Source organism: Catharus ustulatus, chromosome 11, assembly GCF_009819885.2.
Source record: "Catharus ustulatus isolate bCatUst1 chromosome 11, bCatUst1.pri.v2, whole genome shotgun sequence".
Lineage (NCBI taxonomy): Eukaryota > Metazoa > Chordata > Aves > Passeriformes > Turdidae > Catharus > Catharus ustulatus.
In genome coordinates, this window is record NC_046231.1 from 21,938,319 (window position 1) to 21,955,487 (window position 17,169).

At 54.4% G+C, this 17,169-nt stretch overlaps 1 protein-coding gene across 5 annotated transcripts in view; it reads left to right on the top strand.

Moving 5' to 3' along the window:
• ZFHX3 (zinc finger homeobox 3) overlaps nucleotides 1-17,169 on the top strand; it is a 380,864-nt gene that overhangs the window by 300,112 nt on the left and 63,583 nt on the right. For all 5 annotated transcript variants that reach the window (XM_033069696.2, XM_033069700.2, XM_033069697.1 and 2 more), the window contains 2 exons: nucleotides 779-3,510; nucleotides 5,418-5,914. In XM_033069696.2, coding sequence (XP_032925587.1) covers nucleotides 825-3,510; nucleotides 5,418-5,914 — 3,183 coding nt within the window. In that variant the 5' untranslated portion in view covers nucleotides 779-824. The remainder of the gene's footprint in view (nucleotides 1-778; nucleotides 3,511-5,417; nucleotides 5,915-17,169) is intronic.

Sequence of the window (17,169 nt, forward strand, 5' to 3'; positions counted from 1 at the left end):
ATGATTTGGTGGAATGGAAGTCGTGGGAAGGGTGTCCTCCTCTTGCAGGACCTGCACCCTCTGCCTGTCTGCAGGGCTGGGAGGAAGCGTGGAGGCTGAGCCCTGCAGGATCCCTGGGAAGCTCCTGAAGCGTGGTGGGCTGACGGCTTTCCAATCCCCAGGATGCACCCTTGTCAGATCTGGAATTTCCTGTTTGGTTTCTCTCCTGACATCTCTCTGTTTAAACTCTGTCCAGAGCAGAGCAGTTATGTCTCCTGTGCATCCTGAGCGCTGTTACCCCAAACTGGCTGTGAGTTGCTCTGGGTTGTGTCTCCTGTTGGGTGCCTGCGTGGTGCTCCCCACAGGTCTGTGCTCCCCAAGCCGTTAGCAGAGGGGTAACACCCCAAAACCAGCATCTGCCTTAGAGAGAGACAGAGAATACAAGTTCTACCAAGCTGTAAAGCCACAGAAGTGTTTTGTTGTCGTATCTCGTTTCTGTCACAAGCTTTCCCAAGATGTTTTGTTTTCTGAAGAGCCAAAGTCTTGGGGGTGGTAGTGCAGGTCCTATAATCTTCCTACTGGCTGCCTTTAGGAGAGGTGTGAAGGAGGTTTTTGCCACCATCCAGGCCCCTTCAGTTTGCCTCCTGTGTTGCTGCTGCCAGCACGTTTCCATTGCTGGTTGCCAGCAGAGTTTCCCCAAGGCCGGGCTGCCCTCCTGGCACAGCAGCCCCCGTGGCGTGGGGAGTCCCCCGCAGTCAGCACCCTGCCTCACCGCCTGTCTCCTTCTCTCCCCCCGCAGGTCGGAGCCGTACCGGGTGCAATGAGCGCTCCGTGCCGGCCCTGCCATGGAAGGCTGTGACTCGCCCGTCATCCCCGGGAAGGACAATGGGTGCGGCATTCCCCAGCACCAGCAATGGACTGATCTCAGCAGCGCGCACCTCCCTGAGCCGGCCGGCAGCATGGAGCAGCCGGCGGAGAGCTGCAGCCCCCTGGACAGCCTGAGGGTCCCGCTGGCCGAGCGCGGCGCCGAGAGCGGCGCGGGCAGCGAGCCCGCGGGCCAGGAGCTGAGCTGCGGGCAGTGCGCGGCCTCCTTGGCCGGCCTGCAGAGCTACATGGAGCACCGCTGTGCCAGCGCCCGCCCGGGCCCGCCGCGCGCCGACAGCGGCACCGACAGCAGCGAGGACGGCGACGAGGAGAGCGACGTGGAGAACCTGGCCGGCGAGATCGTCTACCAGCCCGACGGCTCGGCCTACATCGTGGAGAGCCTCAGCCAGCTGGTGCAGAGCGGGGGTGCCGGCGGCAGCGGGGCTCTCCCCTCGCTGCTCCCCAACTCTCTGCCCAAGCAGGGAGAGCCCTCCGCCGCCGCTCCCGTCTACCCACAGATCATCAACACTTTCCACATAGCCTCATCCTTCGGGAAGTGGTTTGAGGGCTCAGACCAGGCCTTCCCGAATACCTCAGCCCTGGCGGGCATCAGCCCCGTCCTGCACAGCTTCCGCGTCTTCGATGTGCGACACAAAAGCAACAAGGATTACCTGAACAGCGACGGTTCTGCCAAAAGCTCCTGCGTATCCAAAGATGTTCCCAACAATGTGGACCTGTCCAAATTCGATGGCTTTGTGCTCTATGGGAAGAGGAAGCCCATCCTGATGTGTTTCTTGTGCAAGCTCTCCTTTGGGTATGTCCGCTCGTTCGTGACCCATGCCGTGCACGACCACCGAATGACTCTGAGTGAGGAGGAGCGGAAAATTCTTAGCAATAAGAACATCTCCGCTATCATCCAAGGGATAGGCAAAGACAAGGAACCTCTTGTCAGCTTTCTGGAACCAAAAAACAAAACCTTTCAGCACCCTCTCGTTTCCACAGCTAACCTCATAGGCCCTGGACACAGTTTTTATGGTAAATTCAGTGGCATTTGCATGGAAGGTGGTGAGCAGGCCCTCCAGGCCGGGGCGGCCGGCGGAGCTGAGCCGCCGCCGGCAGCGGGTGTCCTGGCCCCCAGCGCACTCCTCAACCTGGGTGGGCTGACCAGCTCAGCTCTGAAGACTCCCATTACCTCAGTCCCCCTGGGCCCGCTGGCTTCCAGTCCCACCAAATGCTCGGAGGGGAAGGACCCTGGGGTGGCAGGCGGGGAGAAGCAGGAGGGGGACGACCAGGACAGCCTCTCGGAAAAGGTGGAGCCAGCTGAGGAGGTGGAAGAGGAGGAGGAGGAGGATGTGGAAGAGGAGGAGGAGGAAGAGGAAGAGGAGGAAGAGGAAGAAGATGAGGATGATGAGGGTTGCAAAGGACTATTTCCAAACGAGTTGGAGGATGAACTGGAGGACCGGCCCCAGGAGGACGCTGGGGCTGTGGCAGGCAGTGGCAGCAGCAAAAAGGACCTTGCTCTCTCAAACCAAAGCATTTCTAACTCTCCCTTAATGCCTAACGTGCTCCAGACCCTGTCACGGGGCACGGCTTCTACTAGTTCTAATTCTGCTTCTTCCTTTGTCTTTGATGGTGCAAACAGGAGGAATCACTTAAGCTTTAACAATGAGGGCGGCGGAGCCAGTGTGGCCGAGGGCAGCAGGAGGCTGGACTTCATCGATGAAAGTGCCAATAAAGACAATGCCACAGCACCAGAACCAAATGAGAGTGCAGAGGGCGAGGACGGGAGCTACATCTCCCATCACCAGCATGCTGGCCCCCTCTGTGAACTCGGGGGTGGGGAGTGCCCCTCGGGCAGCGGCGTGGAGTGCCCAAAGTGCGACACGGTGCTGGGCTCCTCGCGGTCCCTGGGCGGCCACATGACTATGATGCATTCTCGCAACTCGTGTAAGACACTCAAGTGTCCCAAGTGCAATTGGCACTACAAGTACCAGCAGACGCTTGAGGCGCACATGAAGGAGAAACATCCCGAGCCGGGCGGCTCCTGCGTCTACTGCAAGAGCGGGCAGCCGCACCCGCGGCTGGCGCGGGGCGAGAGCTACACCTGTGGTTACAAGCCCTTCCGCTGCGAGGTCTGTAACTACTCCACAACTACCAAAGGCAACCTCAGTATCCATATGCAGTCCGACAAGCATCTCAACAACATGCAGAACCTGCAGAACGGAGGGGGAGAGCAAGTCTTCAGCCACACGGCGGGGGCGGCGGCGGCCGCGGCTGCAGCTGCGGCGGCGGCCGCCGCCAACATCGGTAGCACCTGTGGGGCTCCCTCCCCCACCAAACCAAAAACCAAACCCACGTGGCGCTGCGAGGTGTGCGACTACGAGACCAACGTGGCCAGAAACCTTCGGATTCACATGACCAGTGAGAAGCACATGCACAACATGATGCTGCTTCAGCAGAACATGTCCCAGATCCAACACAACCGGCACCTGGGCCTCGGCAGCCTGCCGTCCCCCGCCGAGGCCGAGCTCTACCAGTACTACCTGGCGCAGAACATGAACCTTCCCAACATGAAGATGGACAGCACTTCCTCAGATGCACAGTTCATGATGGGGGGCTTCCAGCTGGATCCCACCAACCCCATGGCAACGATGGCTCCATCTCTAGGTGAGGCTGGAGGGGTTTGCGCCGTGTTCGTGCGAGAGAGCCAGCAAAGGGGTCTGGCACTGTGGCCCCATGAGCTCCTCTCGTGTGGTGGTCAAGGATGGAGGCTGCAGAGTGCAGATTTCTCATCTGTGTTCACCCAGAGCAGTTTTTCCTCACCTTGTGGCTTTTCTAGTACATTTTCCAAGAGTTTTCCTAGGGAGTTAATGGAACAGCAGGCACGGGTTACGAATGCCATGGTGCTGAATGTTCTTCCTCGTTGTGGAAAGCATCCTAACTGCAGTGTTTGCTGAGAACTTCTGGGTTTGGTGAGGAGTGGGAGTAGTTTGATGGATAGCTTTGAGAGAAGGTGCAGTCACCTGCTGGCAGTCCAAAGGCAGGTGTATTTGTTCGGGGTAGGTTTGTTCCGTGCTGTGTTGCCTTGAGAAGACGAGGTAAGCAGGTTTGAGAGGGGTGGAAGGGGTGGTGTTCCTCTGCTGCCAGTGACAGACGGGACTGGAGGCTTCTGAGGCTCAGAGCCCCTCCTTACTGAAACACGGTGCAGCTGTAGTAAGTTGGGAGTGTTTTAACTCCTCGAGTAAATGACGGGGCCTTGGATGTCCGTGGGCTGCCTGGAGAGCAGTTTGTGAGCTGTGCACTGGTGGTTGCAGATCCCACACTGAGGGTTCCAGAGGGAGGCCCTGCCCCTGTTAATCAGCACTTGACACCAGATTGGCCCCTCTGACTCGGACACACACACTCTGAGCTTGGCGAGAAGTGGAGCAGATTCTTACACTTTGTCCAAAACTGAGCACAACATTAATAATTCACAAGAGTCTGCTTTTGGGTTTTTCCTGCATGGTGAGTTCAGAAGAGAGTATCTTAAAGAGCATTTGCTTCTCAGCAAGAAAGTTGCAACACAGGAAATGAAAAGTTAAGGAAATAACATCTCTTTTCTGATTAACTGAGGAATTGTTGACCTGGTTCCTTTCATAGGAAGCTGAGCTATGCCTTCAAGTCAAGGTGAAATACCAAAAAGCTGTAGAAAGAGCATAAATGTCTTAAAAACAGAAAAAGAGAGCAAAGAGGCACAGGAGTCGTGGTTTGTCTCTGTGCTTGTTCAGAGTTTCTCTGTCTGCCTCTCTCAGGTGCTCTGGTGTGGGTAGGAGCCTGGTTGTGCTCAGTAGCTGTGAGTGACCAGAGCTGAGCTTGGTTTGAAGAGTCAGCCTGACAAACACAGGCTCCTCCTGGCTCTCCTGGACATGCTCTCACACCCTCTTTAGTTGTTTTTACCTTGTCAAAACTGTTTTTAGAACATTCTTCACCATTCTGAACTCTTGGAGAAGGGGTGAGATACACCAGTGCAGGAGTGGCACTCCTCAGGTTGCTGTCCGTGCCATGCTCTGCTCTGTTCCCAGCTTGTGATGGCAGTGTGGTGACCCTGTGATGTGGCCATCACCTGGGCTTGGGACTGCTGGCCTTTGTTTTGTGTGGTGGGGACTGTGCTTAGCTATTGCATGAGGTAGCATTTGCTTCTCCAGAGAGGCAGCAAAACCAGAATGAGGTGTTAATGCCGTTCTTGAAATGGCCACAGAAACTTGCAATATGGTGCTGTGGAATTCTTCATCCTCTCAAAGTCAGTAGGGTTTTTCTTGCCGCCTTTGGGCTGGGTGATCCTTCAGCAAGAGCACAGCAAAGGTGATAGTAGTCTGTTCCCAGCCTTCTGTGCTGGCTGCAATAACTTTTTATTTCAGCTCTGGTGCAGACCAGCAGCACAGAGGGGTGGGTGGAGGGAGACACGGGGCTGTGTGTTCTGCCTGGGTGTTGGTGGGTACAGGTGGCACCTGGGAGCAGCTCATGCTCTGCTCTGTGTTTATCTTCTGGAAGAATCCAGCCGTTCTGAGCCTTGTTCCCCTCTCTCCCTCGTGCAGTGGGTGGCGAGATCCCGCTGGACATGCGGCTGGGCGGCGGGCAGCTGGTGTCCGAGGAGCTCATGAACCTGGGGGAGAGTTTCACACAAACCAATGACCCGTCCCTGAAGCTCTTCCAGTGCGCTGTGTGCAACAAGTTCACCACAGATAATCTGGACATGCTGGGCCTGCACATGAACGTGGAGCGCAGCCTCCCCGAGGACGAGTGGAAGGCGGTGATGGGGGACTCGTACCAGTGCAAGCTGTGCCGCTACAACACGCAGCTCAAGGCCAACTTCCAGCTGCACTGCAAGACGGACAAGCACGTGCAGAAATACCAGCTGGTGGCACACATCAAGGAGGGGGGCAAAGCCAACGAGTGGAGGCTCAAGTGCGTGGCCATAGGGAACCCAGTCCATCTGAAATGCAATGCGTGCGACTACTACACCAACAGCCTGGAGAAGCTGCGTCTGCACACCGTGAACTCGAGGCACGAGGCCAGCCTGAAGCTCTATAAGGTAAGGTTTGGCTTTGCTTTGTTTCCTTTCGTTTTCCAAGGAGAATCTGTGTTGAGGCACAGAGGGTTGTGACCCTTTGGAGATGAGCTGCTGAGAGCACCCAATCTCACTGCGAGCTCTCCAGCCTGTGTCCTGCTAGGGACTGGCTGTCCAGGCTTCAGGCCAGTAGATGTTCACACCACAGTGCCTAGAGGGGGCTTGTGTGTCTTACAGCACTGCACCTGTGCTACCCTGCACAGCACCAACAACCACTGCTGGAAAAGCTGTGCAGGGTGTGAGGTTTGCCTGTGGTTTGTTGGCTCTTTCCCATGGGAGTTTGTCACTCTGTGTCGCTCGGAGGCTTTGGTGTGCTCAGTGTGCTGGGGCTGGGCAGGGGGCTGCAGGGCTGTGTGCAGGTCAGTGCTGGGTGTGCAGGCACAGCCCTGCAGGTGCTGGGCAGGGGGCTGCAGGGCTGTGTGCAGGTCAGTGCTGGGTGTGCAGGCACAGCCCTGCAGGGTGTGGGCAGGGGCTGCAGGAGGAGCAGTGGGCACAGCCCTGCCAGGTGCTGGGCAGGGGGCTGCAGGGCTGCAGGGCTGAGTGCAGGTCAGTGCTGGGTGTGCAGGCACAGCCCTGCAGGGTGTGGGCAGGGGGCTGCAGGAGGAGCAGTGGGCACAGCCCTGCAGGGTGTGGGCAGGGGGCTGCAGGGCTGCTGTGCTGTGTGCAGGTCAGTGCTGGGCAGGGGCTGCAGGAGCAGCCGTGGTGTGCGCGCTGTCGAGGCGCTGCGTGGTTCCATGCGCTGCTGTTTGGGCTGCCACTCCCGTCTTGTTGGCTTTACCTTTCCTGCCAGCCCTCCCCGTTTGTGTTGTTATCTTTATATCCATTATAACCATCTTCTCTTTCCTGTCTCATCCGTCTGGTCCCAGCCCCCTCCCCTCCTGGCCCGAACCCTGTGGGCTGTAACCCAAGAGGAGCTCCGGATACAGTAAATAGTCCTTTCACTCGTGCAGCAGAATTGCTCCAGACGTTTCTATTGATTTTCACTGGACTTAAAGCTTCACCTTTTTCTCTAATCATCCCATAATAGCTTTAGTATGAACAATCAGGTACGAATTGCCATAAATCTCTGCAGCCGCATCCCCTCCGTTCACACGTGCTCTCCCGCTCATTGTCTGCTCATTCCTCACAGGTTCTTTTATTTTCCTTCTGTCCTCTTCCTTTTCTTCCTGCTTTCCCCTAAATATGCTGAGGTTTCTTTAGATACACACAGAGTGTACCTTGCACTTTTTAATTATTTCTTGGAAAACTTTTCTTTATGTAACAGGAATTTAAGACTTGACATTGAGCTCTGTTGTACCCACCCACATCACGTTTTCAAAACTCCTGTAGTTTTTCCTAGGATTTAACACTTCCAGCGAATTCAGGGGTGAAGGTGATAATCAGGAGCATCATATAAGGTTTACTTTGAGCTGTGGTTGTTGGACCAACCTGGGAATGGTGGGAGCTGCTCGGAGCAGGGCTGTGTTTCTCTGGGCTCGTGGTTTCAGCCAGGATGGCTGTGACAGGGATTGCTCCATCTGGAGCTGGGATCCAGCCTCACCCAACAGAGCCTGGCTCTGGAAATGGTCAGGTCTGCACACACACCTCTGCTCTCTGGTGTGCAGGAGACCTGAGAGAGTTACACAGCTTGGAAACTGGGGCAGGAGAGAGGAGAATCTCTCTGTGGAGGTCAGTTTGGGGTACAGGAGAGCTGTTTGAAAACTGTATTATGATTTTTTTCACACAGTATTGTTGTTTTAAGTATACATTGCAAAGATTTAAAGTTTTTTTAATCCAGGCCTTTCATCTGCAGTGAGTTCCAGTGGGGAAAAACAATTGAGGCACTAGACTTCACTTACTAAGGGAAGAAAAAAGGAGAAAAAAGTTCCACTATCGTCAGGAGACAGACATAGGTTTTTGTAATAAAGATTCCTAGGATGTTTTCCTTGTGCAGGCAAAGAGTAATTGTCAGTTTTCAGGTTTGTGAGAGGCCTGGGCAGTCTCAGTGCTGCTGCAGCCCTGTGTTGCCTCTGACACAGCAGCAGGGAGCACCAGCTGAAGGATAACACCTTCCAGAGTAATGGATTCCTTTGGAATGCTCCACGTGTTGGCCTTCCAGTGTGTGGCTGGGGAGAGCTGGGAGCAGAGGTTGCATGGTGGATTCAGTGTCCTGCTCCAGCACAGCTGGAACCAGGGGCTGAGGGCATGGAAAAGCCTCTGTGGGTGAGCCTGGCCCAGCCCAGCCCAGCTCCCAGCCCTTGGAGCAGCTGTGATGCCATGTCTGCTGAGAACTGCAGGGATGCAGCAGCACTGGGGGGAGTTCACAGAATGGTTTCTCTTCTCTCAGGCCTTGGTGTGGTCTGCAGTAAATTGAGATTGATTGGATGTTATTTTTCCTCTTGCTAATGTAATCCATTAGCCTGGCACATGCATAATCAGTTTAGAGCACAGTTAACTGGATGTAATCGAGTTCTTCCCTGCCTGCTGGAGAAAATCCTCTCCAGATGCTGCTGGGTGAGAGCACACACTGGGCTTATCACACACAATCCTCCTTATTCTGCTGCTTTTGCCATTTTTTTCCTAAATCACATGTTATTGGCTGCTTGCATTGCCCAAGTGCCACTTCTGTCAGTGTTACTTGCTGCCAGAAAATGTGATCTGGAGACACTGTCAGTCTGTAGTCGGGTGAAGCTCTCAGTCTTCTCCTGCAGCACTCCCAGTGCCAGGGGAGAAGGTCCAGTCTTCTGCTGCCATCTTCGTCCTGCACACTGCAATAGCTTCTGTCAGCTTCTTCCCTGCCAGGGGCAAGGGGAGAGCACTGGCAAAAAAGCTGCAAGGGTCTGGTGACCTTTCCTTTGTTGTTGTGTGCTCCCAATTCCTTGCTGTCCCCCTAAAATTCTGTGACTGAAGTGAAATCCTGTTGTTATATCTGGCACTTGCTGGAGTAATGTGGTGCCTGTGCCTGAGGGGGCTGGTTTATATCCTGGGGAGCTCCCTGAGAGCAGGAGCACCACGGTCAGGGCATGGCATTGCATTTTTGAGATAGATGGCTGAGGGGGTTTATATCCTGGGGAGCTCCCTGAGAGCAGGAGCACCACTGTCAGGGCATGGCACTGCATTTTTGAGATGGATTTTGTGACTGGAGGGGGTTTATATCCTGGGGAGCTCCCTGAGAGCAGGAGCACCACGGTCAGGGCATGGCATTGCATTTTTGAGATGGGTGACTGAGGGGGTTTATATCCTGGGGAGCTCCCTGGAAAGCAGGAGCACCACTGTCAGGGCATGGCATTGCATTTTTGAGATGGGTGACTGAGGGGGTTTATATCCTGGGGAGCTCCCTGGAAAGCAGGAGCACCACTGTCAGGGCATGGCACTGCATTTTTGAGATGGGTGACTGAGGGGGTTTATATCCTGGGGGGCTCCCTGAGAGCAGGAGCACCACTGTCAGGGCATGGCACTGCATTTTTGAGATGGATGTTGTGGCTGGAGGGGGATGCTGGGTTTGGAGACCCTTCCTGCCACAGCTGGACGTGGTGTGTGCTGGCTGGGTGCAGGTGCAGCTCCTGGAGCCTTGTCTCCTTGTGTGGAGCACAGCAGCACATTCCACACATCTGGAAGGGGCTGGGCACAAGTTCCCAGCCTCTACTGCACAGGTGGAGTTTCCAGAAGGAATTAATGTGCTTGAGAAAGAGCCAGGTTTGGACATTTCCTACAACTTCCTGACAATCTCTAGTTCAGAATGTGCAGCTCAGAAGAAGTTTAAACAAAGAACTACTGAGGAAACACGCTGCTGGCCAGACTGCCAGCAAGTGCCTTCAATGAGTTCATTCAGTGTCTTCCTTTTCAGTGCTTCCAAGTGCTGAGTTCACTTTTTTGGGGAATAGGGAGTCTGAAGGAGAGGGTTTGGGTTACATGGTACCATGCACAGAGGCTCTTTGTTAGCCAGAGATGTGGAGTGTGCAGGAAAATGACCCTTTAATATCAGTGGTGATGGAGCTGTGGATCTGTGCTGGCTTGGACAGAAGAGCAGGAGGATGTGCACCTCAACCCAGCAGAAAGCCTCAGCTCCACCACGGAGCAGCGTTGTCCCCTCTCCCACAGGAGCTTGTGTCTCCTTTACCAGCCACACCATTCTCAAAGAAACCTGTTGGAAAACCCCAAAAAATCTCAATCCCAGAGGATGCATGGAATATTGTATGAGATGTACTTACAGAATGATAATGTATTCAAATTCCATGTCCTTCCATAGTGGAACCAGGCAGAAGGAATACCTGCTGTGATGGTAGCTAACTCTGAAGTTAAAATTATGTGAAAACGGTGATCTGCTGTTGGATACAGTAAAGGGTGTGATGTATGTGGGTCGTAGAGGAGTTACCAAAAAGCACCTGAGGTGCTTGTGTTAAATGTTACAACCCCTGAGAAAACAGAGCCAAAGTCCACAGAAAGTCCAGTGTGATCAAATAGGAAAGTATTACATGTGGAGGGAGGGAAAGAGAGGAAGGCTGTGTACCACAGGGAGGGGAAGGAGGAGAGAATCTTCTCATGTGTTTAAGGGCAGAATTGAAAGGTTGCTCTGTATGGAGGAGGGATCCTGACGGGTGGTCTCACGTGGAGGAGCCCCGAGGAGGGAGCAGGGGCTCCTGGCAGGAGTGTGGGCCAGAAACTGCAAAGCATGGAACCAGCAAATTGATAGAAACCGTAATAGAAAAGGCCTAGGAGGCATATGGGTTAGGAAGGGGAAAAGCAGAGTTTTGGGAGAGAGGTTCTTGCAGCACTGTCAGTTGTGTGAAGGAGCCAGGCAGGGCTGGGCTGGGCTGCAGGGACAGGGGATTCCATGGGGCTTTGATTCTTCATGAACTGATTGGGGAAGAGGTCTGGGCAGGGCTAGGGAGGTGAAGGATGAGAAACAGGAGACAAAATGAAAACTAACTTTCCACAGTGGAGAAAAAGGACTGGAAGGATACAGGGGGTTTCTGTGTTTCTAAGTGATCCAAAAATAGAGTTAAAAGCAAGCTTAAAAGTCAGCTATAAGGTAAAAATAGTGGGCCACTAAGATGTAAAGCTGTGACAGTTGCAGGAATGGCAGATGGCTGGAGTGACCTGGGTAAAGCCCATTGGCTTTGGAGTTGGCTTGACACAGGAATCCAGGGTGGAGGAGAACTTGGGAATTTCTGAAATTCCAGTGCTCTGGGAACTACTGGCATAATAAAATAGTGCTGCATTTGGATAGGTGTGAACTAGTCTTGCCATAGTTCTGCAGTAAGGTCAAGCTGGGTCTTCTCATCCCAAAACTTGGCTGACAGGAGATGTTCCCTGTAGAACTTGAGTGTAGGAAGGCTCTGGGGACCAGCCCAGGGCTCTGCTTGGGGCTGGGCTCATTCAGTGCTGAAACACCCAGACAGTGTTGTGGACAAAGGAGATGTGTTTGGGTTTTGATTTTTATCACAAACTTCCTCCCATCTCTGCCTTTTAAGGTTCTTGGGGTGAAGTTGCTCACAGAAAGTCTGTCATGCTCATTAGGAGATTTAGAGCTTTGTTAACCTTTGATTTACTCGCTGTCTGCCTTCAGTGTGTTTTGGCTTTATTTTTGCAAGTTTATCTCTTGGAATACAGATGCAGCATCCGAGCTCTGAATTACACTCTTGAGCAACACAAATTGTGCCTGAAGCCCATTTAAATTGCAGCATGTGAGGGACTTTGAGCTGATTTCCTACAAGGTTTAAGACAAATTCCAGTGGCAGCTTAACAAGGGAAATAAATACTTAGTGAAGTCTCCCTACAAAGTTGTTTTTAAAGATGGTCTCCAAAACCTTTATTCAAATCTGCATCCTCTAGTCTTGGATAAATTTGTAATTTGTGAACTGCCAGTATGAGAAGAATGGACCCTTAGGATCCAGCACCTTTGGTCCTGTTGGGATTGACAAGTATTTTCATACAAAAAGCTCTCTGTATCAGTTAACCCTTTGAGACACCTCCTCCATGGGGTTGCACGTTCCCCTGAGTGACAGATTTCTCCATGGCATCACCCTGGCATTAAAAGACATTTTTACCTTCCTTTAGATACTGAAAGCCAAAATCTGTTAGTGCAGGATCACAGAAGTTTTCCTCTCTCTGCACTGCTTTTTGAAAGGTTGGAGTCAGAACTGCTGAGAGCATGCAGCATTGCTTGCTCTGTGTTTTATTTATGGGCCTCTGTCACTTAGGGTTTTCTTTCAAGTTTTCCAGTAAGTGCTGAGCCATGTGCAGCCAGCAGCTTAGTAAAGAAACCACCCTGTAAAAGCAGCGTAAATAACAAAGGAGTGAGGAGTGCAGCTGGAGCAGGAGCCCTGGTCTCACAGCAGGGGCCAGGAGCTCCCCAGAACACGGAGCTAAAAGCCTCCCTCAAACAGGGTTTATAATTCAAAATATTCAGGAGAATGGGCTACAAAACCCAGCTAAACAAACTAAACACCAGGAAAAAAAAATCAAACAGAAAAACGCCTTGTCAGGCTTTATTGTAATGTGTATATCTGAGTTTTCCCTGGCCTCTGTAGCAGCAGGAGTGTGTCCCAGTGTCTGTCCCCTGGCTGGTGTCACCCACGTTCGTGCCCATTGTCATCCCACAGGCTGGCAGCTCCCGGCCTGGGCTGGAACCCAGAGCTCAGCTGGCATTTCAGGCTGTCCAGCTGGATTAGATGGATTCCTCAACACAGGCGGAATGCCTCGAAGTGCTCGGAGTGCTCAGCTCCCGTCCTGGTGGGCTGGGCAGGGCTGGCTGCCCTGGGTTGCAGCCCTGGCCAAGAGCAGCTCTGCAGCTGCAGGCTGGCTGGCGACGACCCGTTCAATAATGGATGGGCACTCATTAGCCTCCATCTCTGCTCTGAGAGCCTGGAGGTGCCTTCCTGAGCTGCCCTGTGTGACCTGGCGTGGAGGGCTGGCTTCTCCTGGGCTGTGCCAGCACACCGGGCTGCAGGATGCTGTGTGTCCTTCCCCAGCTCTGACTGACCTGTTCTAACAAACTGTTGTAACAGGGCCCCCAGAACTGCTGTGGAAGCAGCATGGAGCTTCTGTTCGCTATCTCATAGGGAATTCGTTCAATTACAATCAATAATGTATGCATGATACATAACTTAATACCATTATGGGCTTTTTCCCCTTCTTGCCAGTCGTAAAAATCCCGCTCCTGTGCTGTGACGTGGCAGCCGAGTTCTGCAAGTCAAATTAGGCAATAAGTTGTACTTGTGCAACAGGTTCTGTGCAAGCTGAGCCTAGGGCTATGGCTGGGCAGCCCTGGTGAGCCTGGCTGCAGCTGCTGGGAGATCCTTGGCTGCAGGCAGCGTTGGCAGAGAGGCAGGGCTGGTGCCTGCAGCGCAGGGCTGTGGGACAGAGCCCAGCACATCCCTCTGGTTCTGCTTTAAGGCAGGGGCACACCTCACTGAGCCCTCACTTTGTCCTGGAGAGTGCCTCAGGATTTTCCTGTGCTGCTGGGTTGGGTGGAAGCACAGTGGCTGCTGTGTGCCCTCTGTCAGCTCTGGGCTCACAGAGGAGGTGCAGAGTGCTTGCAGGAGACAGAGATGTTCTGATTTAATTGAGGAGGATATAAATGCCCGACTCGTGTCCCTGCCTTTCGTCTGTGCGCAGACCTGCAGGGTGTGCTCAGGCTGACGGACATTCCCGTTCGGGTTCCAGCACAGAGCTGTACCAGCTGGGGCTCTGTGACCCAGGTACTGCCCTGAGCTGCCCTGGGCTCTGTGTGCCCCTCCCGGGGCAGTCCAGCCCCGTCTCACCCCCTCTGCTCCTCCCTGTGCTGGAAGGATGCATACAAAGAGAATCACCTGGGGAAGTTTCAGGCAGCAGTAACAAAGCCTGTCTCCACAGAGGGGAGGCTAATTACACAGCTAATTAATCCAACAGATGTCACTTTAAATGCCTGTTTCTTTGTGATTCTGTTGCACACATCATGCTGGTTAAACAGACTTCATGGACCCCGTTCAAAATGCCTGTGCAGGCTGCTGGGAGCTGCCAGGGAGACCCCAGGGTGTCCTGTTCCACAGGGAGGAGCGAGTCCCAGGCAGCCTGCTCTGCACTGAGCACAGCCTGCATGGGGAAACGCCATGTGATAGCTCTGCTGAGCTAAAAGCTCTGAAATAGCAGTGTGAGGATTGAAGCGTTGTTTACATTCCTGCTGCGAGTGCAGGGCTGAGGCAAGGGGATCTCCTCCCAGCACAGGGCTGGGGCGAGGCAGAGGGGACCCCAGCCTGCCTCATCAGCTCTGCTGGACATCAGGAAAAGAGAGTCTGGAAACCTGAGCTGCTCTGGTGAGGTCAGCAGTTCAGACCCAAGGTGGTGGAGGGCACAGAGTGCTGTCTGTCTGTCTGTCTGTCTGAGGTGGATGTGGTCTGTCTGGTTCCTGCAGCATCAGGAGGGCTCCCTGCTCTGCCTCCTCAGGGGGAAGGCAAAATGAACATTTCTTCAATATTTCAAGCAAGTCTTTGCTCGTGAAGGCATGAAAAGGGAGCAGTTCCATATCCTTGTGTGGAGCTGCTCCTGTGTGCTGGACATGAGTGGTCACTGTGTGACAGCTCCTCTGCTGAGACTGCCCCGTTCAGCAGCTGGGGAATGGGGCAGCTGTGGCCACAGTGCTGTCAGTGCTGGGGCTTTACCAGTGGGTGTTGTGGTGTATTCCCCTGGTGTGATTGTGCCGCTGCTCCCTTGGGGCAGGTGTGGTCACACTGCTTGGGCATGTCCCATGGACACTGGGCTGGGGAAACGTCCTGTGTTGTGTGTGTCTGCCCTGCTGCCTCCTGTCCTCCTTGGGTACCAGAGGAGCTGGGTGGTTCCTGCACCGAGCAGATTCCCTCTGGACACAGCGCTGGCTGCAGAGCGGGACCAGAGCCCGCAGCTGTGTGCCTTGGGGAGCTGCTGGAATGGAAATGCAGCCCCAGCACTCGGGGAATGCCCCATGAGAGAGTGCTGCAGGCAGGGTTTGAGCTGTCTGCTACAGCTGCGGGGGAAGAGCGTCTTGCTGGGGTCTCAACATCCGCGATGAGTCGCAGTTGGCGGCTTGATTCAGTGTAATGGATGTGTGCTCATTTCCCACAGCTGATGAGGATTATATCAGCTTGGTTTAACAGTCTCATTTGCTGCTCCCAGTGCACACTTGTTTTAATGCGTTTCAGTTAATGAGGTAGAAGAGAGAATGAGGTGTTACTGTTTATGTACAGACAGCGAGGCTGTGCCGAGGGCTCTGGAGCCCGGCAGTCCCTGCCCAGTGCTCTCCAAGGGACAGCATTAGCTGGCATTTATAGAAAATTTATTGGCTGTGGTTTATCCAGGTAAAATTTCTCCCAGTGGTGCACATTTCCCTCCCCTGCCTGCCTTATGCTTTATTGCAGGCTGGAAGACACGTTGCCAGCAGCCTGTCTGTGGGCAGGGGATGTCGGCGGGCTGAGGGTGCTGGTGTGCAGTATCACAGAACACCACAGCATTTGATGTGGGCAAAGCTGCTGCCATCTACCTGGGGTAAAAAGTTCACATGTGCCTGGAGGGGGTTTATGGCTGGGACGCTCCATCCTCTCATTGTTCAGTGCTGTGGTATTTTCAGTGGGGTCAGGGCTGTGCAGTCCCAGGCCTGGGTGAGTTGGCTCCTTTGCTGGAGCCCCGGAGTGCTCAGCTGCTGTGTCCCCTCCAGAGGAGGTGTGCTGTGGCCAGGTGTGGGAATGGACACCAGAGCCTGGCCAGAGAAACTGTGCCTTCCTGAAAAACCGCTTGTCCTTGTGCTGAGGGTGAATATTTGCCATGGGGTGGGCTGGAGCTGCATCCCATGTCCCCAGCCCGTGCTTGGTGCCAGTGGATGGCTGAGGCCACTGCCTCCATGCGTGCTGGCCGAGGGCCAGGCTGGCACCGGGGCTGGCAGCAGCCAGAGGCCGTGCACGCGGTGCTGCTTTGAAGGCGAAGCTGCTGTTGGTTTAAGCGGGAATTAAACAATTACCGCGTCTTAGTTCTCCCCACCTCCGGTGGATTGACTCTATAAATTGTCAGCCTGTTGACATTTTAATGTGAGTTATGTCATATGGTATCCCCTTTGATTCCAGCATGCCTCAGTTTGTAAATACACGAGCTCTCAAAGGGCTGTGGTTAGCGCGCACGCGAGGCCTCGGGGGTTTTGGTGGGGAAGGAGAGCAGCGCTCGCCTGGCGGCAGCTCCGGGGCTGGCACCGCACCGCGGCTCCAGCAGCAGCCCTGGTGCCCTGGATAACACAGCCCTGGTGCCCATGGCTCACACAGCCACGCTGCCCTGGTGCCCTGGCTAACAGCCACACAGCCTGGGTGCCCTGGCTAATACAGCCCTGGTGCCCATGGCTCACACAGCCACACAGCCCTGTGTGCCCATGGCTCACACAGCCCTGGGTGCCCTGGCTAACATAGCCCTGGGTGCCCGTGGCTAATACAGCCCTGGTGCCCATGGCTCACACAGCCACGCTGCCCTGGTTGCCCATGGCTCACACAGCCCTGAGTGCCCATGGCTAACACAGTCACACAGCCTGGGTGCCCGGGCTAATACAGCCTCAATGCCCATGGCTAACACAGCCACACAGCCTGTGTGCCCATGGCTAACACAGCTACACAGCCTGGGTGCCCTGGCTAACACAGCCCTGGTGCCCTGGCTAACGCAGTCACACAGCCTGGGTGCCCATGGCTAGCACAGCCTGGGTGCCCTGGATAACAGTCACACAGCCTGTGTGCCCATGGCTAACACAGCCATGCTGCCCTGTCTAACAGCCATGCTGCCCTGGTTGCCCATGGCTCACACAGCCCCAGGGACCCTGTGTGTGGGGCTGCTCCCCTGCCCATTGCTGGTCAGCTTCTCCAGAGCTGTCTGTCCCCTTGTCTGGTTCCTGCTGGGGCTCCTCATGTCCCTGTCTCCATGCAGCCCCCTGTGCTCAGGGAAACTCCTAATTCAGCAGGTCCTGGTCATTGGGTCAGCCCTCCTTTGTGTTCTGTTGCTGTGGTCATTGCAGGTGTGTCACGTGAAGGGTCTTTAGGCAGGGTCAGCAGAGGAGCAAGGAGCTCTCCTGGGGTCACCCCTTCTGCCTGGAGGTGACACTCGCCTCCTTCCTCTCCAGCACAAAGCCGGAGTGTCACAGTTTGAAAATTCTGATTTCCTTCACTTGGCACACATTTCTGGGACTGTTGAGTGGCTCTGGGATTCGGTGGAGGTGTGTCATGTTGGGAACACGGCTGTGCTCTGGGGCTGTGTGC